At 43.9% G+C, this 23,672-nt stretch overlaps 1 protein-coding gene across 2 annotated transcripts in view; it reads left to right on the top strand.

The window, feature by feature from the left end:
• The window catches only part of TRIM36 (tripartite motif containing 36), a 52,311-nt gene extending 40,615 nt beyond the window's left edge, over positions 1–11,696 (top strand). The window contains exons 5-11 of one of the 2 annotated variants that reach the window (XR_003094180.1): positions 817–912; positions 2,857–3,110; positions 3,646–3,770; positions 4,626–4,919; positions 5,276–5,573; positions 8,233–8,295; positions 9,132–9,264. Coding sequence is in view for 1 of the 2 variants with exons in the window: in XM_006023994.2 (XP_006024056.1) it covers positions 817–912; positions 2,857–3,110; positions 3,646–3,770; positions 4,626–4,919; positions 5,276–5,573; positions 9,132–9,486 (1,422 nt within the window). In the remaining variant the exon portion in view is untranslated. Of the gene's footprint in view, positions 1–816; positions 913–2,856; positions 3,111–3,645; positions 3,771–4,625; positions 4,920–5,275; positions 5,574–8,232; positions 8,296–9,131 lie in introns of both variants that reach the window. The other variant, XM_006023994.2, reaches the window with a different exon arrangement.
• The last annotated feature ends 11,976 nt before the right edge of the window (positions 11,697–23,672 follow it).

The following is a 23,672-nucleotide window of genomic DNA, read 5'->3' on the forward strand; positions in this document are numbered from 1 at the left end:
AGCAAATCCCAGGACGTCATTCTCCCCTTGTACTCGGCCTTGGTGAGGCCGCAGCTGGAGTACTGTGTCCAGTTTTGGGCTCCACAATTCAAAAAGGATGTGGAGGAGCTTGAGAGAGTCCAGAGAAGAGCCACGTGCATGATCAGAGGTCAGGGAAGCAGACCCTACGATGACAGGCTGAGAGCCATGGGGCTCTTTAGCCTGGAAAAGCGCAGGCTCAGGGGTGATCTGATGGCCACTGATAAGTTTATCGGGGTGACCACCAGTATCTGGGGGAACGTTTGTTCACCAGAGTGCCCCAAGGGATGACGACTAGGTCGAATGGTCATAAACTACTACAAGACTGTTTCAGGCTGGACATAAGGAAGAATTTCTTTACTGTCCGAGCCCCCAAGGTCTGGAACAGCCTGCCACCGGAGGTGGTTCAAGCGCCTACATTGAACACCTTCAAGAGCAAACTGGATGCTTATCTTGCTGGGATCCTATGACCCCAGCTGACTTCCTGCCCTTTGGGCAGGGGGCTGGACTCAATGATTTTCCGAGGTCCCTTCCAGCCCTAATGTCTATGAAATCTATGAATCACTGAATTGAATCACTGTCCCTCTGAATCAGCCAAATCCGAAGCAAATACTTTCCACTTTGCACAGGCCTACTGTGCATATTCCTGTAACCTGCTGCTTTTTGTAATCTAGAGCTATTTAGTGCCTGCAGATATGTAAAGTGAACTCTAGATGTCTGACAGTGGCTGCATGTAAACCATATAAGACAATGAAGATAGAATTCTGTTTCTGATAATTTTTTATTATATTTCAATAGGAGAAGCTTTCAAAGGATATTGATTACCTCATTAGTAAGGAGAGCCAGGTAAAAGGTCAGATTTCTGAACTGAGTCTCTTGATGAAAGAAACACAGGTAAGGATAACTTGATAAGTGGGTTTTTTGCTAGGTATCGTAATGGGGGCTGTTAATATTGGAGTACAGTCATGATTTTCTCTTGTTTACTTTATGGAAATGTGCTGAAACTGAGTTCTGTGACTTTTTGGGAGGAGGAGATCTATCAGAACTTTTTATTTTGTGCATTGTATTTGAGAATGATTTGAGTTAAACCTCCTTTGACACAGGTACCTGTCAGAGCTGACTTTAGTGGTGGGCAACATGGGAGACAGCCCAGGGTGCTGTGATCAGGGAGGTGTCATACACACATGCTGCCCAGCTCCTTGGCCCGTTGGATGGAGCCACTGTGTGGCAGGGTATCAGTGCTGGTGGCTTGGGGAAAGGGGCGGGGGGGGCACTGGGTTAGGGTGGAGGATGGCGCCAAAATACAAGTTTGCCTAGGACACCATTTCCCCTAAGGTCAGCTCTGGTACCAGTCAGGTGTCTGATAATGTCCTCTTGGACTTCTTCAGGGCAGGGGATGTCTTCAGTGTACAATAAGCACCCAGTCCAGATCAGAAGCTTTAAATGCTACTATAACGTATTTAAAGTGGAAAAAATCTAAGACAGACAGAAGTGCAGCTCCCTGTTATAACTCATGGCACTTTGCAGGAAATGCTCTGAGTTTCAATGATCCTCTGGACCCAACAGAAATGTGCTATTGAGTGCTGGGTGTTAGGGAATCCAGCTGTTGTTTAGAGCTGTTGTGAGCCTGCAGCTGCTCTCCCCAGAGCCATGCCCCTCTTCCCTGCCAGCCCTGTCCTAGAGGTTCCCCAGGTGGTGCTGGAGGATGGGGCAGGTGGATTGGAGCTTCTCCACCTCAGATGGCTTCAGTACTCCCTCCTGAGTTGGCTGAAAAAACCCGAGACTGAACTCCCTCCTCTCATTTTGAAAACAGTCCCCGGGTGGGAAGCAGCCCAGACGAAAATTACTGAGGGCGCTTCATTTTGGAGTGTCTTCATCTGAACCCTTGTGCAATGATGGTTCAGATTTTCATGGGATTGGACCCTTTTAAAGCACTCTGCACCATTCACTTCTACAGCCATAACCAAACAGAGCACTTTCAGGGGCTAGGTCAGGTGAAAATTGTCACATCTACATGCGCCTCTAGTGATTGTCCCCTGCATATCGGGAACCTGATTTGAAAAAGGACATATTTAAGATTAAATAGGAAAAACATGTACAGTAGTGCTAAGAAGAAAAATTCACATATAAGACCAGAAGCAAAACAGAATGAATGAGAAAGGAAGGCTGCCTCAGGTTGTAGGAATGTCAGTTGCTCTTTGATTATGTAGTCTCTAGTCTCCATTTGATTATACAGTGATAGTATGGCAAGAATGAAAGCCATAAATCTAAGGAAATAAAGGAATTTCCTACTTGCGAAATTAAAGCTAGTATCTTTGTTGGGGAAACGGTATAAACTTAAAGAACAGAGGACATGTGGAAATTCTTAAATCCATATTTTTCTGCCCCATAGTGGAAATAATTCTTCTTTTGAATAATGAGCCTGACACAAATGTTAATTACCACAGTAGGAAACTTCTTACTTGAAACATCTGAGTGCTGGAAAAGACTACCAAGCTGAGCTGTTGAGCTTTTATCACACAAATTAAAATGCCTAGTGGGAATGATATAGGGAGAGTTATGCTCTGTATATTTCTGGGATGATTAGAGAAGTATTTTCTTGTTTTATTTTTTGACTACATTACTATTTTGAAAGGCTAATGACTATTTATGAACTTGTGCACAAAACTCCTTACTCTTTTAATTAAGTGATTAAAAAATGGTCTAGTTGCCCATCAAAAATAACTGCATTGTTAGAATTTTTAACTGCTGTTTTGAAACTACTTCCCATAAGATTCCACGGTGCTGTAGAATGAGTAAATCTTGGGGATTTTTAATGTACTTTATTTCTTATAATAGTGCAATGGGGAGAGAGCTAAAGAAGAAGCATCTCATAATTTTGACAAGTTGTTTGATGTTTTGCAAGAGAGGAGATCATCTGCTCTCAGGGCAATTGATGCTTCTAAGAATTTAAGACTGGAGAAACTGCAGACTCAAATAGAGGAATATCAGGGACTTCTGGAAAACAATGGCCTTGTAGGATATGCCCAAGAAGTGCTTAAAGAAACAGACCAATCTTGCTTTGTTCAAACAGCAAAACAGCTTCATGTCAGGTATTTACATTTTAAAATGCACTTAAATTTTAGATGCACTTTAAAATAGTTGTCATGGCAAGTGTTTTTAAATATTGCTAGGATGTTGTTGTTTGACAAAATACTGGATGTAACTGATGCTTATTTTGCAGAGGTTAATGAACCCAGATTTATGGTGCGGATAACTTTTACGTTGAATTGTAATGTAGAAAACACACAGAGGTGAACCTTTCTCTTGATATAAATGATGGGAAATTCATCCATCAGAAAATGGTTAAGTCAAAAGGTATTGTGCCATAGTAAGGGACTATTGCAAAGTTGTTGGGGCTAGATTAGATTATGCTATTACTAATTATTCACATATGTTTTGTTTCCTAAACTGTTTTTATGGATGCTTATCTACAGACACCTCCACTTGTCAGATTTATTGGGATATTTTGGATTTATCATGTTGCAAGATGGATGACATTTTGGGCCAGAATTTTCATCTGGCTTTTGTTACTATACTGTGGTATTAAATAAACATTAGTATTTATTTATCTCTGTCATTTTTTAGAATACAGAAAGCTACTGAATCTCTGAAGAGTTTCAGACCAGCAGCTCAAGCTTCTTTTGAAGACTTTGTGCTTGATACAGCCAAGCAAGAGGAGACTCTTGGAGACTTGTCTTTTTATTCCAGTGGTAAGTTGCAGAAGTAATGGCAGTCTCGCTTACTCTTTCTTGATCTGGGGATCAGTGATTAATGCTAACACTGGAAGGAGCCTATGTATTAGGAAAGGTTCACAGTCCATAGCCTTGGAGAATTCATTGTCTCTCCTTTGCTTCTCTCTGACCCTCGCAAAGCTATTTCCCTGCAAGAAGTGATAGAAAAGCTCTTTGTGGTGAGAGACAGCTCTGCTGTTCTCTCTAACAAAGCACTCTAAAATTTCAGTCTTACTTTTGCAGTTTATAATGAGAGCAAGAACATTTAGTACTGCTTCTGAAAAAATACTGTGATGGAAGAGAGTTGTGATCATAATATGATACTGTCCAATAAGGGAGTGGAGGGGGAAGACCACTAAATATAGTATACATGTTAATATTGCAGGCTTAAGTTTTGGTAAATATGCAGTAGAAACCTAAGGTAAACTGGCACTGAAAATTATTTTGAATAACCACAACAGACATTTGCTTTTAGAAGTAAAACACCATAAAAGCTTGCTTAAATAGCTGTTTGCTAATAAGTTAATATTAGGACTGTTTTTTATTGTTTGGAAGTGTTTGATAGGATTTTGGTCATATTTGGTCCAACTAGAAGGTTTTGATCCCTCAAGTGACAGGTAAGGGGCATATTGTGGTTTTTAAAATGTACTGTAGATACTTGACTTTTCAAATGTTTATATAAGAAGTACTGAACTTAAACAATAAGTACAGAAAACAGGAGGAACATTAGTAAAACGTGGATTTGCAATGCCCACCCCAGAAAACTCTTCATTGCATTCATTGTAAATCATATGTCATGTAGCCTTTGACCAATATATAAAACTTCTATTCCAGGTCTAGATGTACCAGAGATCAATGAGGAGCAGAGCAGAATGTATAATAAAGCTTTGATCAGTTGGGAGCAGCCAGGGAAGGCAGAGTTAGCTGATACCTATATCCTTGAATATCGTAAGCTTAATAGAGAAGAGGAGAATGCAATGTGGCAGGAGACTGAAGTCTGCAACAGAAGTAAAGTAATCTCTGACCTTGATAACAACAGCAGCTATGCTTTTAGAGTCCGAGGCTATAAAGGGTCTATCTGTAGCCCATGGAGCAGGGAAGTTATCTTGCACACACCTCCAGCTCCAGGTATAGTATGCTTTTTGCCTTGTCCATAAACAATTGTATCAATACACAGCACCTACAATTTCTTTCTAATGCAGCCATTTTCAATCCGTACTTAATTTTGTTATCATCCTATGTGTGTACGTTTGTTGAAAGTATTATGTTAATGAAATGATTAAAGTTGCAAATAATTGTAAACGTCCGATAGTAAGCAATCTACTGTTTCTTGAATTGTAATCCAGTAGTTTGCGTTAAAAAAAAAAAAAAAAAAAAAAAAAAAAAAATCCAAGATGTGCTGGCACAAGGAATAGGTTAAGTATCAGAAATATGGTCAACTATTGTGCTAATATAAATGTTTGGTTTTTGGGTGGTTTTTTTAGTCTATAGTTTTCTCTTTGATGACAAGTGTGGCTACAACCAAGAACGTCTTGTGCTGAATGCAAGGAGAAACTCTGTGGAAAGTCGGGCTGGATTTCCTCTGCTGCTAGGAGCCGAACGTATCCAAGTGGGGTGTTACGTGACTCTTGACTACATCATCGGAGACACAGGAATCACAAAAGGGAAGCACTTCTGGGCTTTTCGTGTGGAATCCTATTCATACCTGGTGAAAGTGGGAGTTGCATCTAGTGCTAAAATACAAGAGTGGTTCCATAATCCCCGTGATGTAACCAGCCCAAGGTAAATGGTAGGCTGTTGTCTAAGATGAGATAGGAAAACTAGGTGCGGCTTTTTGTTGTCTTTTTTTCAGCCAGTAAATTAAAGTAATTTTTTTCCCTGGTAAATTTTTAATTAGTAGAACTAAAATGTGACCCTATGTCACAGTGCTTCTAATGTTTCCTTTCTCTTCCCTCATCTTTCCACGAGCTACGTACCTCTGTGTTTTCAGTCAGCCTGTGTTTTATAACCAAATGATAGAGGCTAAATTACCAGTTGGTGACACAGTTTGGTCCCTCATCAATATTAGGAATATTTGCAGAGTAGAGCTCACGTGCCATTCTTGTTGGGTATGTATTGCTCTGGGGAAGAATACCAAAGGTCAAATGCATAGGGAAGTCTGGAAAGTAATTCAGTTGCCATAACTTACACTTTCTGTCCTCACTCTTTTGTTTGGGTTCTCCTAAATTTTAATGTTAAGCCATTAATGCATTTCCTGGGAAGCTGAGTCAGAACTGGTATAGTGGGCCTGTAAGTGAAGCAAGTGACAGATACCATTTTATTTAAGTGTAAGCTCCAATAATCCATCCTCTAGTGAAAGTTCACCATTCTTAAATCATTGTAGATGTTCAAAACTTGAACTGATAAATGGCTGTAAGTGGAGTTGTGATACTTGCTTATATATATGCCTGTTGGGTTTATTGTTTAGAAGATAATTCAGAGATCACTTGGGAAGGGATGTCAGTGTGGGTGCAGGTGTGTTTGTGAAAAGAATGGTGTGGTCTTTTCTAGAGGTGCACAGATATATTGGTCCATGTAGTACTGGCAATGATAAAAAGGAAAATTTACCTTTATCAGCAGTCAGCTTTTTTTGGCTGGTGTGGCTGATAATGTCACCAATAAATGCCACTTGCGTGTGCGCAGCTGCAGCATGCATGTGGCCAGGAATGCAGCCCAGTAGTTTGGAGACCAGTGTCCAGCTGGTAAAGTCTGTGGGGGCATGAGGGGGGGCAGATTGAGGCCCCCATGGTGAGGGAGGGAGGGGGCTGGGGTAGGGGCAGGGGCAGGTGCTGCCCAGCCGTGGCAGGATGCAGGATGGAGCTGTGGGCAGCTTGTCTGGGAGTGTAGGGGGGCAGGGAGGAGGGGCAGCTCTTGCTGCTGCGCACACCCCCAGTGGAGTCATGGCAAGCATGTGCCCTCTGGATTTGTGCTCGAGACGAGGGTGGGCTGTGTGCTATCGGCTTGGGGCTGCACCAGTTTCTTCCCGGCAGAGTGGCTGGGCTGGGGCTGCACTCAGGGCAGGGAGGGCAGCAGCAGCACTGGGAGGGGACTATGGGATAGCTACCACAGATTTTGGGATGGCTGTAGCCCACCCCATAGCCCCCCTTCCCAGTGTCATTGCCACCACCTGCCCTGAGTGCAGCCCTGGCCCAGCCCCACTTCCAGGAAGAGGCTGGGGCAGCTCCTGGCCCCAGCCCCCAGCAGGCAGCCTGCCCTCACCCCATGCACAAATCCAGGTGTCACGTGCCCCTGATACCTCACCCGGGGGTGTGTGCAGCGGTGGGAGCTGCTCTCCACCCCCTGGTATCCCTGGACGAGCCGCCTGTGGCTCCATCCTGTGCCCCACCCTGCTCTGGCTAGGCAGTGCCTGCCCCTGCCCCAGCCCCACTCCCTCCCTCACTGTGGGTGCCTTGATCTACACCCCTATGCCCTTTCCCTCCACAGATTTACCAGCCGGATGCTGTTCTCCAGGCTGCATATCAGCAATTGGATCGGTATTGGCTGATATGGCTGGTTGGCTGTTGGTATCAACCCAAAAAATCTTTATCGGTTCACCCCTACTCTTTTCATCACCTCTTGATATACATTCTGGATTTTCTGCACAAGGAAGCACCGTGGCAGTAAAAGAAACTTAATTTCCTGTAGAGCCATATTGTAAACTTCCCTCCTCTTGTCAATACTCTGATCCCTTGCTATCAAAGGGAAAACCCAAACTAATACCAAGGTATCAGATAATGGTTAGGAAAAAACAGTTATTGTATGTGCACATGTGTATTTTTAGTCATTCCTGTTGCCTTGCTATGTGCTGTTGAGTTAATGGTATTCTGTCTACTTATAGTAATCAAGCAGTTGATAAATGAGTAGGTATTTCCCTCCCTTTGCCAGGCTTCCTCTCTGTAGTTTAACAGAAAGTCTTGATCTGGTTAGTATTAATTACCCTTGGGTCAAGCTGACAAACTGTTCTTCATGTTATCTTAGACATGAGGCTGAAAAAAGAGGAGGACAATTAAAATAGGAATTATTCCACTTATTTTTATATCCATTTTATGTATGCTGAAAGGAAGGGGTTGTTTAAAATATAGACTTGAGCACAGTGGTTAAATGTTGAGCTGCAGGCATAATCCTGCAGGCCCTTTACTGATCTGCTTCTAGCATTGATGCAGTTGATCTCATTAGGCTGAGGAGGTTCTGCCAGGACTTGTTACTCAGTACTGCTACATCTATCTAGACTGATTTTGTTGTTGTTTTAAAGGCATAGTGCTGATTAGCACAACATCTAGCATCTTTTAATCATTAGTGACTCTGGCTTTGTAAGAACTCTGTTGGGGATAGAACGACTTGACCGATGTTACAGATAAAGAAACAAACATCAATATTGTGATTTGTCCATGGTCTCTTTTAGAGCAGGAGACTGAATGCAGATGTCCTGTGTCCTAGACACAGCAACACCTGGAACTCCTTACAGGTAGATTAAAGCTAACAAGGATATTCCCACCAGCGCTAGTAACACCTTAATTCAGGGAACACCTACACAGCATGTCAGTTAGGATCTATTTTATCTAGCATAGATAAGGATTTCAAAGATAAGCCAAAAGTGTGGGTTTCAGCACAAGCCAGCAATTGGGATTTGTGGCATGACTCATGGTGGATCCTATTCTGGTGGATGGTCTTTGTCGCCCTCAGCTGTAACCTGACCTTCACTGATACCAGGGATATGCTAGCTGAGGTAGTGTCACACCCTCACTTGTATTAGAAATGTGTTGTGGTGCTCTATCATCTTATGATGATTCGTGCTATAAAATACTTGTTATAATTAGGGTCCTACCAAAATCACGGTTTGCGGATTTTGTGAAATCCGCGAAATCTGTAGGGAGGAAAAAACCCCAACTTACTGAAAATAAAATATTGGCTCCCCAGAGGGAGCCGGCAGTCCTTAGGGTGCTGCGGGGAAAGAGGGGGAGGAGGTTCTGCCCACTCGAAGGGCTGCTGGCAAGATGAGTGCTGCCCCTGCCCCTCACTGCTGATTGGCTGGAAGGGCTACCCATCATGTGGCCCTCTCCCTTTCCACCAATTAGCAGTGAGGGGGCAGGGCTGCAAGATGGGCAGTCCTCACAGCCAAGAGGCAAGGGGCAGGGCCATCAGGGACCCTCAGCTAATCAGAGGAGTGGGGGCACCACCATGTTCTGCTTGTGAAAGTGGTGGGCAGCTGTCCCAATTTCAGTAGATCCCTAGTTTTAGTAGATCATATTAAGAACTCTCTCAGCCTTTCAGATTTCAGACAATGCTGCTCTTCTGTTCTAGGTATGAGCAAGACAGCGGTCATGACAGCGGGAGTGAAGATACCTGCTTTGAATCATCTCAGCCTTTTACATTGGTTACTTTAGGCATGAAGAAATTCTTTATTCCCAAGGCACCTACTGCTCCCAAAGATTCTGCCAACAGGATTCTTCCCATGCCGTCTTGTATAGGAATCTGCCTGGACTATGACAAAGGCAAAGTTGGATTCTATGATGCTGACCACATGAAATGCCTTTATGAGCGCCAGGTAGATTGTTCGGGTACAATGTATCCGGCATTTGCATTAATGGGCAGTGCAGGGATTCATCTTGAGGAGGCCATCACAGCAAAGTATTTGGAATATCCAGATGATGTGTAGTGCATATCTCTACAAATTGCTGTTTTGAGATCAGAAATGAAAGCAGAAGGATCTGCCTTAGCATAAATTCTTGAATAATTACATCCTGTTTAAGTGTTCTTGTCGCACTCAGGCTTTTTGGTCTTATTTTTTTATGCACAAAACTGAACATGATCTAATCTCTCTACCAACTCTCTAGAGGGGACATCCTTCTATTCACTGTGCTGCCTTTTTGTTGTGTGGTAACCCACATTCCACAAATGTATGAAAAAAAAGTTTTATTAGCAACCTGGTTGCTTTACTTGACCTAGGAACCTGCCTTTTATGCAAGTTAAATCATCTATCTAGTTGGTACTGTTGACATCACATTCCATTTTTTAATGGAGTAAGACCCACATAGTCTATTTTATTGCTGTTATTTTCTGTATATGCTCTTCATTTTAAAAGAAGCCTGTCTGAATGAGTTTGAGGAGTTCTTGTAACTAAATCCTAAGCAACACTGAGGTTTGCACCAGTTGAAAGTACAAAGCACTAGGATATCAAAACTACAGTTGAACCTGGCTTGTATTTGAAAGGGGAAAATAATATTAAAAGAATGGTATCACATAGCCTATAATCACACTAAGTGTATAAAATGATGACCTGTAAAACTGGTGTATAGCTCTTCTATTAAGAGCTCTTACTATTCCAGGGTTTTAGTATAGACTGGATAAAATATATTGAGAAGTGCAGTTTGTCTTGAAATATTTGATTTCATTGTCTGTGTAACTATGGGCATGTATAATAATGGTACTTGGTCTTTTTCTGCGCAAAAAATAATTGAATAATTGTCATAAGTGATAAAACATAAGCGACTTTTAAATTTAAATTAATTCAGGTATTTCTGTTAATAAATATTTTATAAGTTAACTTTGGATCCAATAAAGGAATGTTTTTAATAAGAATAAGTTAAGAAAATGCACTGATTAAGTTTGAGATTTTTTTTTTTTTGCCTTAAAGTGTCTTTAGTTTAAGTGTCTATTCCTGTTCCATTAAACTCTGATGATTATCTGTGTGGTAATGATTGAAAGGAATCTGTGCAAAAATGACTGAAGTACCTGCATTGTTGGTTTTAGTCTAGTTTGTGAAAGATGAACCTCTGTGGAAAATAATTCTGAAACAAATGTCTAGTGTTCTGTTTTGATTGTGATAGTAATTTTGCTGGCTGTATATGGAGTAAGTTTACAAGCTGTGCTAAGTACAAGTATATGAATTGGAATTTAAATACTACAGCATTTTTGATTGAGGATATTGGGGTCATTCTGGATCATAAGCATAAAACATATTAACTTTATTTTGCATTAATTTAATATGTACCACCTATGCAATAACTTTATTAGACAGGGGATTGATAGTACTTTAAAATCCCAGTATGTTTGTCAATTAAAGTATGATCCAGCCAGGGAACTTCTGGTGTATGCATTTCCTTATTTGAGTTGAACATTGATTGATTTGGCACTGGGCATTACTTGAATATTTCAGACACATTCAGTATGATAATACATGGTGCTTACTCCAGTTTAATAAATGCAAATATACTATCATCAAGTATATGGAAGCAAATTATTTCTTTTTAACTACAAAGGGAAGAAAACAGTTCAGTGATACTTGCCTGCCTCTAAGTGTTTGTTTGTTTTTCAAAACTTGTTTCTTCCTACAAAATAGCACTTTACAACATAAACTAAGCTAAGAATTTGTGGTGGTTGAGTGGATCTGTGCAATATAGTTGTTTTAAAACCATTGGTGACTACTGTGTGATCTCAAAGCTTTGTGCAGGTGTAAAAAAAATCACAAAATGTTTTTTTCATAATATATTTAAAGCTTTAACAGGAAGGCCTTGTTTAAAAATATTCTGTAATGTAAATGTAACTTCACTTTGGCTTTTTTAAAAATAAAAACTTAAATGTAATAGTTGGGTCACTCACATTCTTATATCCTGGCTTTAAACTGTGTTGCTGATAGATGCAAAAAATGACTGACATTCTTAGTAGAAGTAGTTTGTCCTGTTTAACAACAGTAAATATCTGGGCATTATAACAGTATGTTAAGTACTCATGGAGCCCTGGTTATTAGTTTTTTTGGTATAGCGGATGAGTCTATTCTGAATTTTTTGTGATTGCTTTTTGTTTGAATTGTATGCCTGAAAATTGACTTCCCCTAAGGTGTACACCATGAAAATCGGATGTTAAGAATTCCACCTCTATAAAGTTTCAGTACTTTCATGTTTTTATTCTGAGTTGCTCAGTCTCTTTCTTTCTGTTGGGGCCTCTTATGTGCATCTGTGCCCACTGATGGCTCTAGTCCCAAATACACTGTATAACTGGTGAATTGTGAAAAATGTTAACATGGTCACTCCTTGGTCAGAAGTTTGGGTTATATTCCTCTTTAGGAGTTGGGCTGTGTTCCTCACAGTTAGAGTTGGAATCCGTCGAGAACAACGAGAGCCTGTCTGTCTAAAGTAAATGACTCTCTATGCCCCTTCAAGAAGGCAAGAAGGTTGTTTGCTAAACTTGAACTATCTCAAAACAGACCATACTCTGTTACAGGCAACAGTATGCTCTTCTTTGTGGGGTCATTTGTGTTAATATGTTGTAATTCTTTGTTTAAATAGCCTTAACATACCTGAATTAGGAGAAATACCACCCTAATAAAAATGTTAGGGAAGGGGAAGCAGTTGTGTGAAAGTCACTGTTTGTATGCTTCCTGAGAGGAACACAAGGAAGTGGAGGTAAAGCTTACTGGCATATTACAAAGCATGTGCTTTGAGGAGCATATTCAGAAATGTCATGGTGTCTAACTTTTTTTTTTTTACTCTAACAGTTTTGTTAATTCATTTTTTTAAGACTTAGGAAAACACCACTATAAATGCCTGTCTGTGTGAGAGAGAGCTAATATGAGACTCTGGTGCACATTGAAAAAAGTGGCTTTGACTTGGCCTGAAGAACATTTCTAGCTCCTTGGCACTATAATAAGGCTTTTTGTGTATTTATTGCCCAACCATAAACATTACACTTGGTAAATCCAGCTTTACATGAAAGGATTCACTTGTTTAGCTGGCCTGCCTTGTTTGACAGGCTCCATTCTTTTTACATTGGTTTTTTTTCCCTCTTGCTTCTACTTTCTCTAAAGGAACCCTTTAGACAAAAAGTGTGTGTCTGTGTGTAGGGGATGGGGGAACAGTGCTTTTTAAGTGATCTGAAAAGTATATAGCTGGGGGCATATCTCCACCTTTCCAGCTGTCTATTTCCATACTCAGAAGCTACCAGGAATTCAGATGGTCCAAATCAGTGCTGTGCCCATGTCACTCCTGCTTTCTTGCAGCGTTAGGAGTCTTCATTCCTCTTCCCTAAGTCTATGTGGCAGCTGCAGCAGAGAAAAGAGGGGAGAGCGGAGCTGCCCTGAGCTGCTGGGGTTTTTTTTCCCTTCTCCCTTTAGAATAATACTATCATGGGGTGGGATAACTGCCTTTATACACCAACCCTAGCTGACTGCCAACTCCATTGACCTGACTTCTGGTGCATTGCAAAATTGTATTAATGCAATTTAAATTGGCCACAAGAACTGGAGTAAAACTTAATTTTAGTCCCTTTCTGTATCAAAACAAAACAAAAGCATAGGCAAAGCCATATTTTTAAATTTAAGTAGTAAATTAAGATGAGAACTGCTTGTGAACTATGACCTCTGCTTAAGAAATACTAGAAATGAGTGAATGCTATTTATGTTTAGACTCTTATGCTAGTAACCCTATTACCCACCTAATTACAAAGTATACAATGAAGTACTGCTGTTCTTCCATCAAGAAAGGGAGAACTCTTCAGCTTCTTTCTCATGAAATGACTAGGAAGACCACAAAATAGTGTGAGCATACTTCCGAATCAGTCAGTTCAGGCTGGCTATAACACTTCTAGCTATCCACTAGCACAAATGTCTTATGTGCTTGTAATTAGTATTGAGATCCATATCTAGGGTTTTGCTCAATACAGAGACCCAGTCTGCAATACAGTGTTCTGTTGGAAAAGGGTTTAGATTGTCCACATTCAAAGGTACTCATTGAGGGCAGAGCCTCCCCTTTTTGTGGTCAGAGTGATTTCATTTCTCTCTTGGAGATTCTGCCACCATCTGGCAGCCAGCAGAAGATACGTGTAGGCACTGTCCCTTCTGCTAGCTTTAGAGAGCTCTTTAGTAGTTGCTGTTCTCCCAGACAGCACTTTGTGCTCTGCTAGTACAGCTGCTGTATCAGAGCTGTGCACGTCCTGGGGAATGACCAGGATGTGGTTGGTCAAGGCTTGGCCATAGAGGGTTACAACTCGGGGAATCAGGAGCAGACAAGGTCCAGACTAAATACAAGAGTCAGGATTAGGAGGACGCAGGGCAGGAGACCAAGTTCAGTAAAGTACTGAAATGTTGCTAGTCAGGGGGGCTTGGCGCAGGTGATTCTAGCTGTAAGGGACAAGGGTGCAGGTGATTGCTAAACTAAAGTCAGGAGCCCACTGCCAGAAAACAGGTCTTGATTGGAATCAGGTACACGGGGGTGAGAGAGGTGTGGGGAGAAATCAGGAACTGGCAAATCTAGAGTTAAAGGAGTCAGGAGCTGGAATCGGGACACTAAGAACAAGGAGTCAGAAACCCGGAGCTCGGGGTGCTACTTTAAACTGTAGTAGGAGTGACTCTACTGCAGGAAAAGAGGAAAAGTAGTCTTCTGGCACACTAGTTGCTGGGGGATCTGGCTTTGCCTTCTGGAAAATCATCAGCCCAAAAAGGGCTGCAACAGTGAAATTTGCTGGTAGGAGAACGCCAAAAAAAGCCACTGCTGGTGGTCCAGTAGCAGGGTCTCTGGCCTTTTAAACATAAAGTTACGGGTTCAAGATCCTAGTCTCGTCCAGCTGCACTGCCCCTCCTGGCCAGGGATGGTAATTTTGTTTTTAAATTTTCCCCAGTCCTCAGGCACGGGTATGTAAAGACTTGGACCCCAGCAAAAGTCCCACAGAGAAGGCTCCAGGCCTGGGCCCTGCAGCTTACCCTCTTCCCCCAAGCATGAGGTTGAAGCTTGAGATTGCAATCTTGGCTAACTTGTATGTCTGTCCTAGCCAGTAAGTTTCTCCCCACCTTCAACAGACAATGGTTATTGTGGGGTCCCAGAGGGAGAGAGCTCCCAGAATTGGACTCTGGGTAGTGCAGGCTCTCAGCTGCATCCTACTAGCAGCTGGCCATGAGCACTCTCCTCCTCAGTGCCTTGCTGGGGTGAGGTGCTGGCTTAGCTCTGTGGCTGGTCAGGCTGGATTATTTTTCCCCCCCCATCCTCATAAGCAGAGTGGTGCTTGGCTCCTCAACCTGCCTGACTACTGCCACAGCAGGGGGTGCAAAGTTGCAGTAGCATCTTGTGTAGATGTTCCCCATGAGGACCTGTGTGTCTCCTTTTTTCGGTTTCTTTTGTCTACCTAGGAAGCCTTCCTTCCCCTCTAGAGCACCATGCTTTCTGCTATGTGACTAAAAGAAAAGGGCTTAGGAAAAACTGACAAAAAGACTTTCCTTCCTACTTTGGAAAAATACCAAACTGCTGAGATCCAAGTCCATATGTACCCCTATATCATAAGGTAACCTCTGATATCTCTCATATTTGTCTAGCTCCTCAACAGTGGAATTTGTTCTTCCTTCTTTCCGCTTTAGCTACCTCTATAAAACTTTGTCTTTTTTAATACACTTGCTAGAGTCTGCAAAAGGAATAAGCCATTAATCTTAGACCTATAAACATGGCAGGTTGCTTTACAGAGGTTTCTTTGGACAGGCACCTTTTTAACTTTTCCCCCCCCTCTTTTTTTTTTAAAGGAGGGTAAACCTAGTTCTTAAAGTCTAAACTAGATCAATGCTGACCAAGACGCAGGTGAGGGACACCAACCATACTCATGAGGAAAAAATAATGGAATGGCAAGGATGTAGTTTTTAATTAATCAAAGAAGAATTACTATTTTACCTACTGTAGTCCTAGGTTGTCAGGAGATTTTCAAGATGAGTGAGGAATGTACACTTGTGAGCATGCTTTACACATCTTATGTTTATCTACTCACTCTTCGTTCCCTAATTTTGAAGTGAGACAAATCAAAGGTGTATGCACTTTCTTGAAAAAAAAAAGATTTTTTTTTTTTAAAAGCCTATAATCATTTTTATGTTTTGGCTATTGTCCTCCCCTATGCCCCATCCCAAATTTTGCTCAGTGGCATGTGCGCAGCCAGCAGAAAACTTGGCTAAAATGAAGGGAAGCTAAACTTAGACAAGACCCATCCTTTCCAGGCCAAGATGCTTTTTATTCTCCTCTATCGTGAGGAAGAAGAGATGGGTTCACAAAGTGTAGGCTCAGCTGCCCTTCTCTCCCTCCTGGTCAAGGGTCAAGTACTCTACTGGCTGAAAGAGACTACAAAAAACATCTAAGAAAATCAGATGGGCAGAGCTGCAATGGGGGAGCCAAGTGTTCAAGTCAAGTCAGTTCTGAGGCTGTTGTGACTGTTGGAGCACCTTCAATGCTGGAACAACCCTCCTCCACTGGTGAGTCTTCAGGCAGTGACCTGGTGGCACCCATCTCCTCTCCAGGTATGGATGACCATTGGCTCATAGGGAGCTCATCCACCCTTTGCCCGACCTTGTGTTTAATCCTGCTGGATGTCCACACACCCTCCTCACCTGGGCTAGCCCGGGTTGGGGTGCTGATTCAGTCACTGATAACCTGACCATAGAATAGGCTGTACTGCTTTACATGGTACCAGATAGCAGACCGAGAGAGGCCTGGCCTGACAATAGAGCTGAGTGTTGGGGTGGACAAAAAAAATTGTGCATGAAATGTATTGAAGTCAATGACACTGTTCACACACATGCGCGCGCACACAGTTAATTGCATGACTACCTGTTTACAGGAGTGGAGTGTGATGGCCAAATCCTGCACCTTTAAAACAGAGGGGCACTTTGGCACCGAGCATAGAATTAATCCCTGCAAATACTATCTTATTGGACTTTGAGCCAGCATCATTGAGAGTAACTGAACCTTGAGAGAGAGAACTACATACAGGTTCAGCACCTTGTCCTCTGAGCACTAAATGTAGTTTGTCAGAAGAGAAAAATGAAAAGCTTCTCTAACTCTGTCTGAGCTATGCTGTTGGTCCAATACAAGGTATCATCCTGAGATCCTTGCCTCTTGCATAACATTAATCATGCATGTTTAGAGTGAAAATATATGCAAGAATATTTTTAACAAAATTCATAGAATCATAGAAAATTAGGGTTAGAAGGGACCTGAGGGAGTTTATCTAGTCCAACCTCATGCTCAAAGCAGGACCAGCCTCAACTAGATCATCCCAGCCAAGGCTTTGTCTATCCAGGTCTTAAAAACCTCCAAGGATGGAGAGTCCACCACTTCTCTGGGTAGCCTGTTCCAGTGTTTTACTACCCTCCCAGTGAGAAAATTATTGTTAATATCTAACCTAAGCTTCCCTTGCTACAACTTGAGACCGTTGCTCCTTGTTCTGTCATCTGTCACCATCGAGATCAGTCAAGTTCCATCCTCTTTTGAACCCTCCTTGAGGTAGTTGAAAGCTGCTATTAAATCCCCTCTGTCTCCTCTAGACTAAATAAGCCCAGCTCCCTCAGCCTTTCCTCATTAGTCATGTCCCCCAGTCCCCTTGCCATTTTTCTTGCCTTCTGCTGGACTCTTTCCAATTTGTCCACATTCTTTTTGTAGTGGGGGACCCAAAACTTAACACAGTATGTCAGATGTGGCCTGCTATAATTTTTTTAAGTAGCATTTCTACATTTCTGTAGAAATAATAAGGGTTGTAGGATGCTTTAAAAGTTCTGCTTTTGCTATTTGGTCCCAGGTGGTGGGGTAGGGTTTGGACAAGTAATTATATCAGGTGCCCATGCATCATGTGATGGTAGCTGAAGGATTATAGGCTTCCTGTGAAAGACAGCTTCCCCTATGCATAAGATACATCTCAGGAAGAGGTTTGGAAAGGAAGTCTAAGGTTGGCCTGTCACAACTCTCTGGGTTTGAAGAGATTTGAGAGCGATGGAGTATGAAGTTCTATTACAAACGTAACCATATGAGAGGGGGCTAGAGAAGGGGCTTGTCAAAGCAGTCAGAGGAAAAAGGCCTAGTTGGACTAAATGCCTTAGGAGGGGCAACAGGTAGACTTGAGAAAATGCCATGCAGTAAGTAATGGGGTTTGGAAAGAACTGATCAGCCTGCTCAAGGGACTGAAGAAATGTGGATATGTTATTTTGGTTTAACTTGATGCTGGAATTATGTTGCCTTCAGTAAGGCAGCCACTAAGAAAGGGAGATGATCAGCTGGCTCTGATTTATGCTATGGTTTATGAAGGCTATGTGCTGAATCCATTAATATATATGAAAAGCATATTGAGTGTTGCTTTTAAAAATGGAGACCTAAACCTTGGGTCTCATCCCAAGACCCAGCAAAGCAGCTGGTGCAGGTGTTATACCTAAAAGCTGGGTTTGGTGGAAGGCTGGCATCTTCTATGTTTTTAGACTGGGAAGCAAAGAGGAACTGTTCTACATCAACAGGGTTGGAGGAGGTTGATCAGCTTCTGAAAGCTGCTATGTGATTGTCTGTGCTAGCATGAGCAGAACGCAATGATTGGGCTGTCCCTTTCAGGCCTATGAGGAAATTGATGGGTAAACATCTCTGTTCATGAAGTCATCCTCAGCCTTCCTCTGACCTATACTGCTGCTCTTTGGGAGGTAAATGGCATTTAGGTGCTTTGCTTAATCAGGTCTAAATGTGTCCATGAATGTAGAGTACCATGCATGTAAAGCATGTAGATCCTTACTCAAGGCAGGCTCCTTCCATCTTCTTGGGTGCATCCACATGTGTCCTTATGCTACTGTTGTTGCTGTGCTGTGCTGGCAGCGCACGGTTATTTTTTAGCTGAAACATTGCTGTAACAATGCACTATAGTGTGGGAGCATGGTGCTATGGCATACGGTTTGTGCCCTCCAATGCTACATCACTGTAGCAGGCTGATATGGTGATGTAGCATCTTGTGTACACGTGTTTCTTGTATCCCTGTGCAGTAGAAGTAGGCTGGTTCTGTGAGGTGGGGTAAGGAGGAAGGGCATTGCCCCCCCGTGAAAGGATGCCATGTTCACAATGTGCAGGGGAAAGTGTGAGAGAGAATACAGTGTACAAAGCAAAACCACATGACAAGAAACAGCTGTAGTAAAACTACCCTCAGCTGCTGCTACAGGGCCCTGACCTGATGATACAGGCGTTTTCTGTCTCTACAGATTTCCTGTTAGAGTTCTTCTGTTTTTACAGACAAACTGGCCACTGTACCCCTCATCCAGCTGACTGCCTCCTCATTTTTATTGGATCCCTTTATCAAAGTGGACTTAAGTACTAGGCCTGTGCGGATTGGCAGTGATCTAATCCGGCTTTGGATCTGATCGCTTCAGATGCCAGCAATCCAATCCAGAGCTCCGGACTGGGTTTCTGCTTCGATCCGGCTGAAGAGGCCCTGCAGCTTCAGAGCCGTCTTGGAGATCCAGCCGTAGGGTATAATGGGGAATCAATGAAATATCTATAACTTTGTTATTTTTTGTCTGATTTGGATGAAATTTGCAGGGATGGTAGTCTCTGCTGAGAGCACGAAGCCTGCCATGTTTTAAGAAGAACAGTGCAGGGGTTTGGGGGGAACTGCACCTCAAGCTGCAGACAAGCAAAACTCGTGACATGGGTGACCCTGTATATGTTAAGGCGCAGCAGGATGAAAGCTGCAGGGATAGCAGTCCCTGCTGCGACCACAAAGCCTGCCAGCTGTCGAGGAGATAGGTGCAGGGGGGTTCTGGGGCCCTGCACCCCTAGCTGCTGATGGACAAAACTCATGACATGGGTGCTTGTGCAACTGACTGTCTCTGTCTTGGGGCAGTTGATTGTCTGTATTGATTATTTCCTCTCCTTAGTCTCTGCTTTTGTACGTGGTAATTGATGGTAATTAACTGGCTACATTAGCTAGATACTGTGTATTGAGCTGGTCCCTGAGTGAATCATGATTGATTGGTAACTGGTAACACAGCTTAGCAGCCAGGCCTGCAGTAGTCTCCCCCACCCCCGAGACAGAGACAGTTGCACAAGCACCCATGGCATGAATTTTGCCTGTCAGCAGTTAGAGGTGCAGGGCCCCAGAAGCCCTGCACTCATCTCCTCGACAACTGACAGACTTTGTGGCCTCAGCAGGGGCTAGCAAGCCTGCAGCCTTCACCCTGCTGCGCCTTAACACAGTGTCACCCATGCCATGAGTTTTGCTTGTTCACAGCTTGAGGTGCAGTTCCCCACAAACCCCTGCACCGATCTTCTTGAAACTTGGGAGGCTTTGTGGCGTCAGCCTGGGCCACCACTCCTGCAGTTTTTACCCCCTGTGATGTAACACATACACGACATCAGTTTTGCTTTCACGAATTTGGGGTGCAGTTCCCCCTGAACCCCAGCACCAATCTTCTTGAAACTTGGCAGGCTTCATGCTCTCAGCAGAGACTACCACCCCTGCAAGTTACATCCAAATCAGACAAAAAACAACAAAGTTATAGATATTTCATTGATTTCCCCATTATACCCTATAGCCAGATCTCCTAAACGGCTCCAAAGCTTTTCTGAAGCGCTTCAGAAGCTTCAAACCGCTTCGGAAAGCCTAACAAAGCCAGCGCTTTGATCTGGACATGCTGCTTTGGACGCCAAAGTGTCCAAAGCTTCTTCGGATTCGAAGCTCTGTCCAAAGCCTCGCACAGCCCTATTAAGTACATGAAGGTGTCATTGTCACCGAATCAACCCTTGAATATTTTTAGTTAGTTCAGATTCCTTCATAGTAATAAGTAGCCTGGTTTGAAACAAGGTAGATTTCTATTTTTTTAAACTCTATTACCTCTAGCTATTGGATTAGTCCCTCCTGGTTTTCAAACCCTGCTAGTCAAAGTCCTGGACTGCTAATGTAAAACATGAGCAAATTTTTTTAAAATGCTTTTTTGATAATTTTTATACATCATAAAAAAGCAATAAAGGGCATAGTCTTAATATCTTCCCTTGAAATTCACTCTTTTTAATAAAAGTGGCTCCACAGGGCAGGTAAAAAGAGATGAAAGATTACTTTTTGAAGTATAATATTAAAAAGGGTCTGTATGTTGTCTGATACCAAAGAAAAGCAGGCTGAATCAACTCCATCTACTTGATTCACTTAAAAAAATAATCCCACTTTAAACTGCACATCATCTAACTTAAAAATCCTCAAATTTACAGGGCCCTGACCTGATGATACAGGAGGCGCTCTAAAGCTTATATAGAGTTCTGTTGCTTTTCTGCTCATGCTTACAATGGCTCTTACAGAAAGAGCAAGATTGTCTAAGACCTCAGTGTTACCTGAGGGTTTACAGTGCTGGATCCTGTCCTTATGGGCAGTGCCACTGAGGTCAGTAGGATTCCATCAGGGTCAGTCATAGGGGTGCAGACAGAAGTGCAGCTCCCAGCTATAACTTGGAACATTTTCTGCAAAGTGTTCTGAGTTACAACATTGCCCCAGACCAAACAGAAGTTCCCAGGGTCCAGGCAGAAGAAACAATTTTTGCCCGATCTGGCCACAGAAAGCAGTCCATAGCCACGACCAGAGCCATCCTTAGGGGTGTGCGGGGTCCAGGGCATATCAGCCTATGTGGGGTCTGCGTAAGGGGGGGAAGGGCTGGAGTGCAGAAGGGTCGGGGGGTGAGCAGCTGGAGTGTGGAGCTGGTGGCACATGGTGGCCAGCGAGGCCTGAACAGCACTGTCCGTGGGGCCCCCCAAAGTGTGGGGCCTGGGGTGGTTGCCCTGATTCACCTCCCGCCTTCCCCCCACCAAAGAGTGGCTCTGGCCATGGCCAAATACAACTGCATGGCTGCAGGCAGCTTAAAAAATATCTGATCAGGTGAAAATCTGCCCCATCATTGCATAAGGTATCAGATAAAGACATTTAAAAATGTAGCATCTTTCGTAACTTGTGTCTGCCGGGCTCCCAGCCTGTTGCTGTTTTCGGAATGGGAGGGGGGAAAAGGAGTGGACAGAGTTCAGTCCAGGGTTCTTCAGCCCCCGCTAAAGTGTGCATGGGGGTATTGGACTCCCAGCTCACAGCTAGATTCCCCCTGAACTAACAGTGAACTTCTGTTTGGTTTGGAGTAATGTTGTAACTCATAACCAGGGATTCTGGTTTTCTCTGATTAAAAACCCAAAATCTGTGATAAAAATTAAAGGCCCCCCACAGCCCCTCCCAGTGCTACTGGTGCCCCGCACTTCCCCCCCCGCCCCCAGTCTCAACAGCCCTCCTGATGCCCCCAGCAATAGTCCCCCAGACCCACAGACATGCAGATGCAGACACTGACACCCACCCCAGCAGGCAAGTGTGTGTGGGGGTGAGAGGTGGGGCAGTGTGGGGGAAAGGGAAGGTGCTAGCAGGGTAGACCAACAAGTGGGGGAGTGTGCCCCTGTGCCCATTCCCAGGAGCAGGGCTGGGGGGTGAGGGCAGGGATGCCACTCTGTGGGCCACACACATGCCTGCCGGCCTGACATGGGGTTTGCACATGGAGGCCGCCACCACAACTCTGCCAGTGCACCCTGCGCTACCATCCCATGGCCACCTGCATGGCTATGTGGGCAAGTGGCACAGGATGCGGCAGCAGTGCGGTGGCAACCACCGTATGCAGGCTACACATGTGCCGCCCGGCTGGGGTGTAAAATGGGGGGCTTGCATGCAGCAACATGCCCCACAACTGGCTGCATGGCTCCGCGGTGCTGGGGGGGGGGGGCTGGTGGGGTTTGTGGGCAAGCGCTGCCACCGTGGAGCCATGCCCTTCACCCCTGGATCCTAGAGGTAAGTGGGTTTTGGGGGCTGTGGGGCAGGGCTGGGGAAGATGGTTGGGGGCTGAGGGAGCGGGGGGTATTGCCGGCCCCAGGTGGCACATCGCAGCTAGGAGCAGGGCTAGGAGCAGGGCCAGGGGGTGAGGGCAGGGGTGCCCCACTGTGAGGGGCTTTGTGGCCAAGTGATATGGAGCACAGTGTGGTGGTGCCCGCCATGTGCGGGCCGCACACATGCCGCCCAGCTGGCTGTCCGGGGGAGGGGGAGAGGGAGGCTGGCATGTGGCCAGAGCACAGCTCTGTGGTTGACTCTGGAGCCACAGTGAGGGGTGGGAGAGTAGGGTGGGGGCATGGGCTTGCACACAGTGGCCGCTGCCACTTACCTGGTGGCCCGTCATGGCAGTGATGGTCGCTGCCTCCAAAACCTCCTGCTGCTGCCGGAGGTTACAGCTGGGAGTTGCACTTCTGTCTGCTCCCATTGTGGATTGCAGTGCCTATGACTGAGGCCTAAATAAGGGCTTGTCCTGCCAACACCTGTGAAACTTTTTGCTATTGTGAGCATGCCCACTGAATTTGGGGCATGTAGGAATGAATTACTTGCATGTGTAATTAAATGTAAATTCCAGCAATTTACTTGGGGGTGGGGGGTGGGGAGGGAAATTATATATATATTTACCTTTACCAAGTGGCCAGTCTTGAGACTCTGATCAAGTCCTACTGACTGGAGAAGAATTAAACACTAAAGCGGGTGGAAAAGTGGGTTATGTCATTTCAGAGCAGCATCTACTGGGGCACAAGATGTGCCACCTCTTTAAAGGTCATGGAAAGCAACTGTGTGCCTCACTTGATACAATGGAGTAGTTTCACAATGACCTCTTTAGTTCTGTGGGGAGTGGCATAAAATTTAAGATTGCCTGAGATGCCCTTTGACCTGAGGCTATCCCTGCCTTTAATGCAGTTTCAGTGCAGCTGGCAGTATTGTTATCCACCATAGAACATACATGAATGCAAAGGCACAGTGAACAATTGCTTTGAAGTAAAGCTGAGAAATGTTTCTTCTCATTAGACAAACCTAATGATATTGCCATTAGTTGTATGGCTGCCATTCCCATCGAGTTGTCTGTACAGTGCTGTTGAATACCAGACGGTGACCGTCAAAGATTATAGAGTGAGAGAGGACCAAAAGACAGTTCTGTTTTCCACTTTGTTTTATGCCACTTTTAAATAGACTTTTCTAACATGCCTGTCCAAGGGCATGGCTGCTGACCAAAAATAAAGCAGCCAACAGATTGTG

The sequence above is a fragment of the Alligator sinensis genome, unplaced genomic scaffold (genome assembly GCF_000455745.1).
Source record: "Alligator sinensis unplaced genomic scaffold, ASM45574v1 scaffold609_2, whole genome shotgun sequence".
Lineage (NCBI taxonomy): Eukaryota > Metazoa > Chordata > Crocodylia > Alligatoridae > Alligator > Alligator sinensis.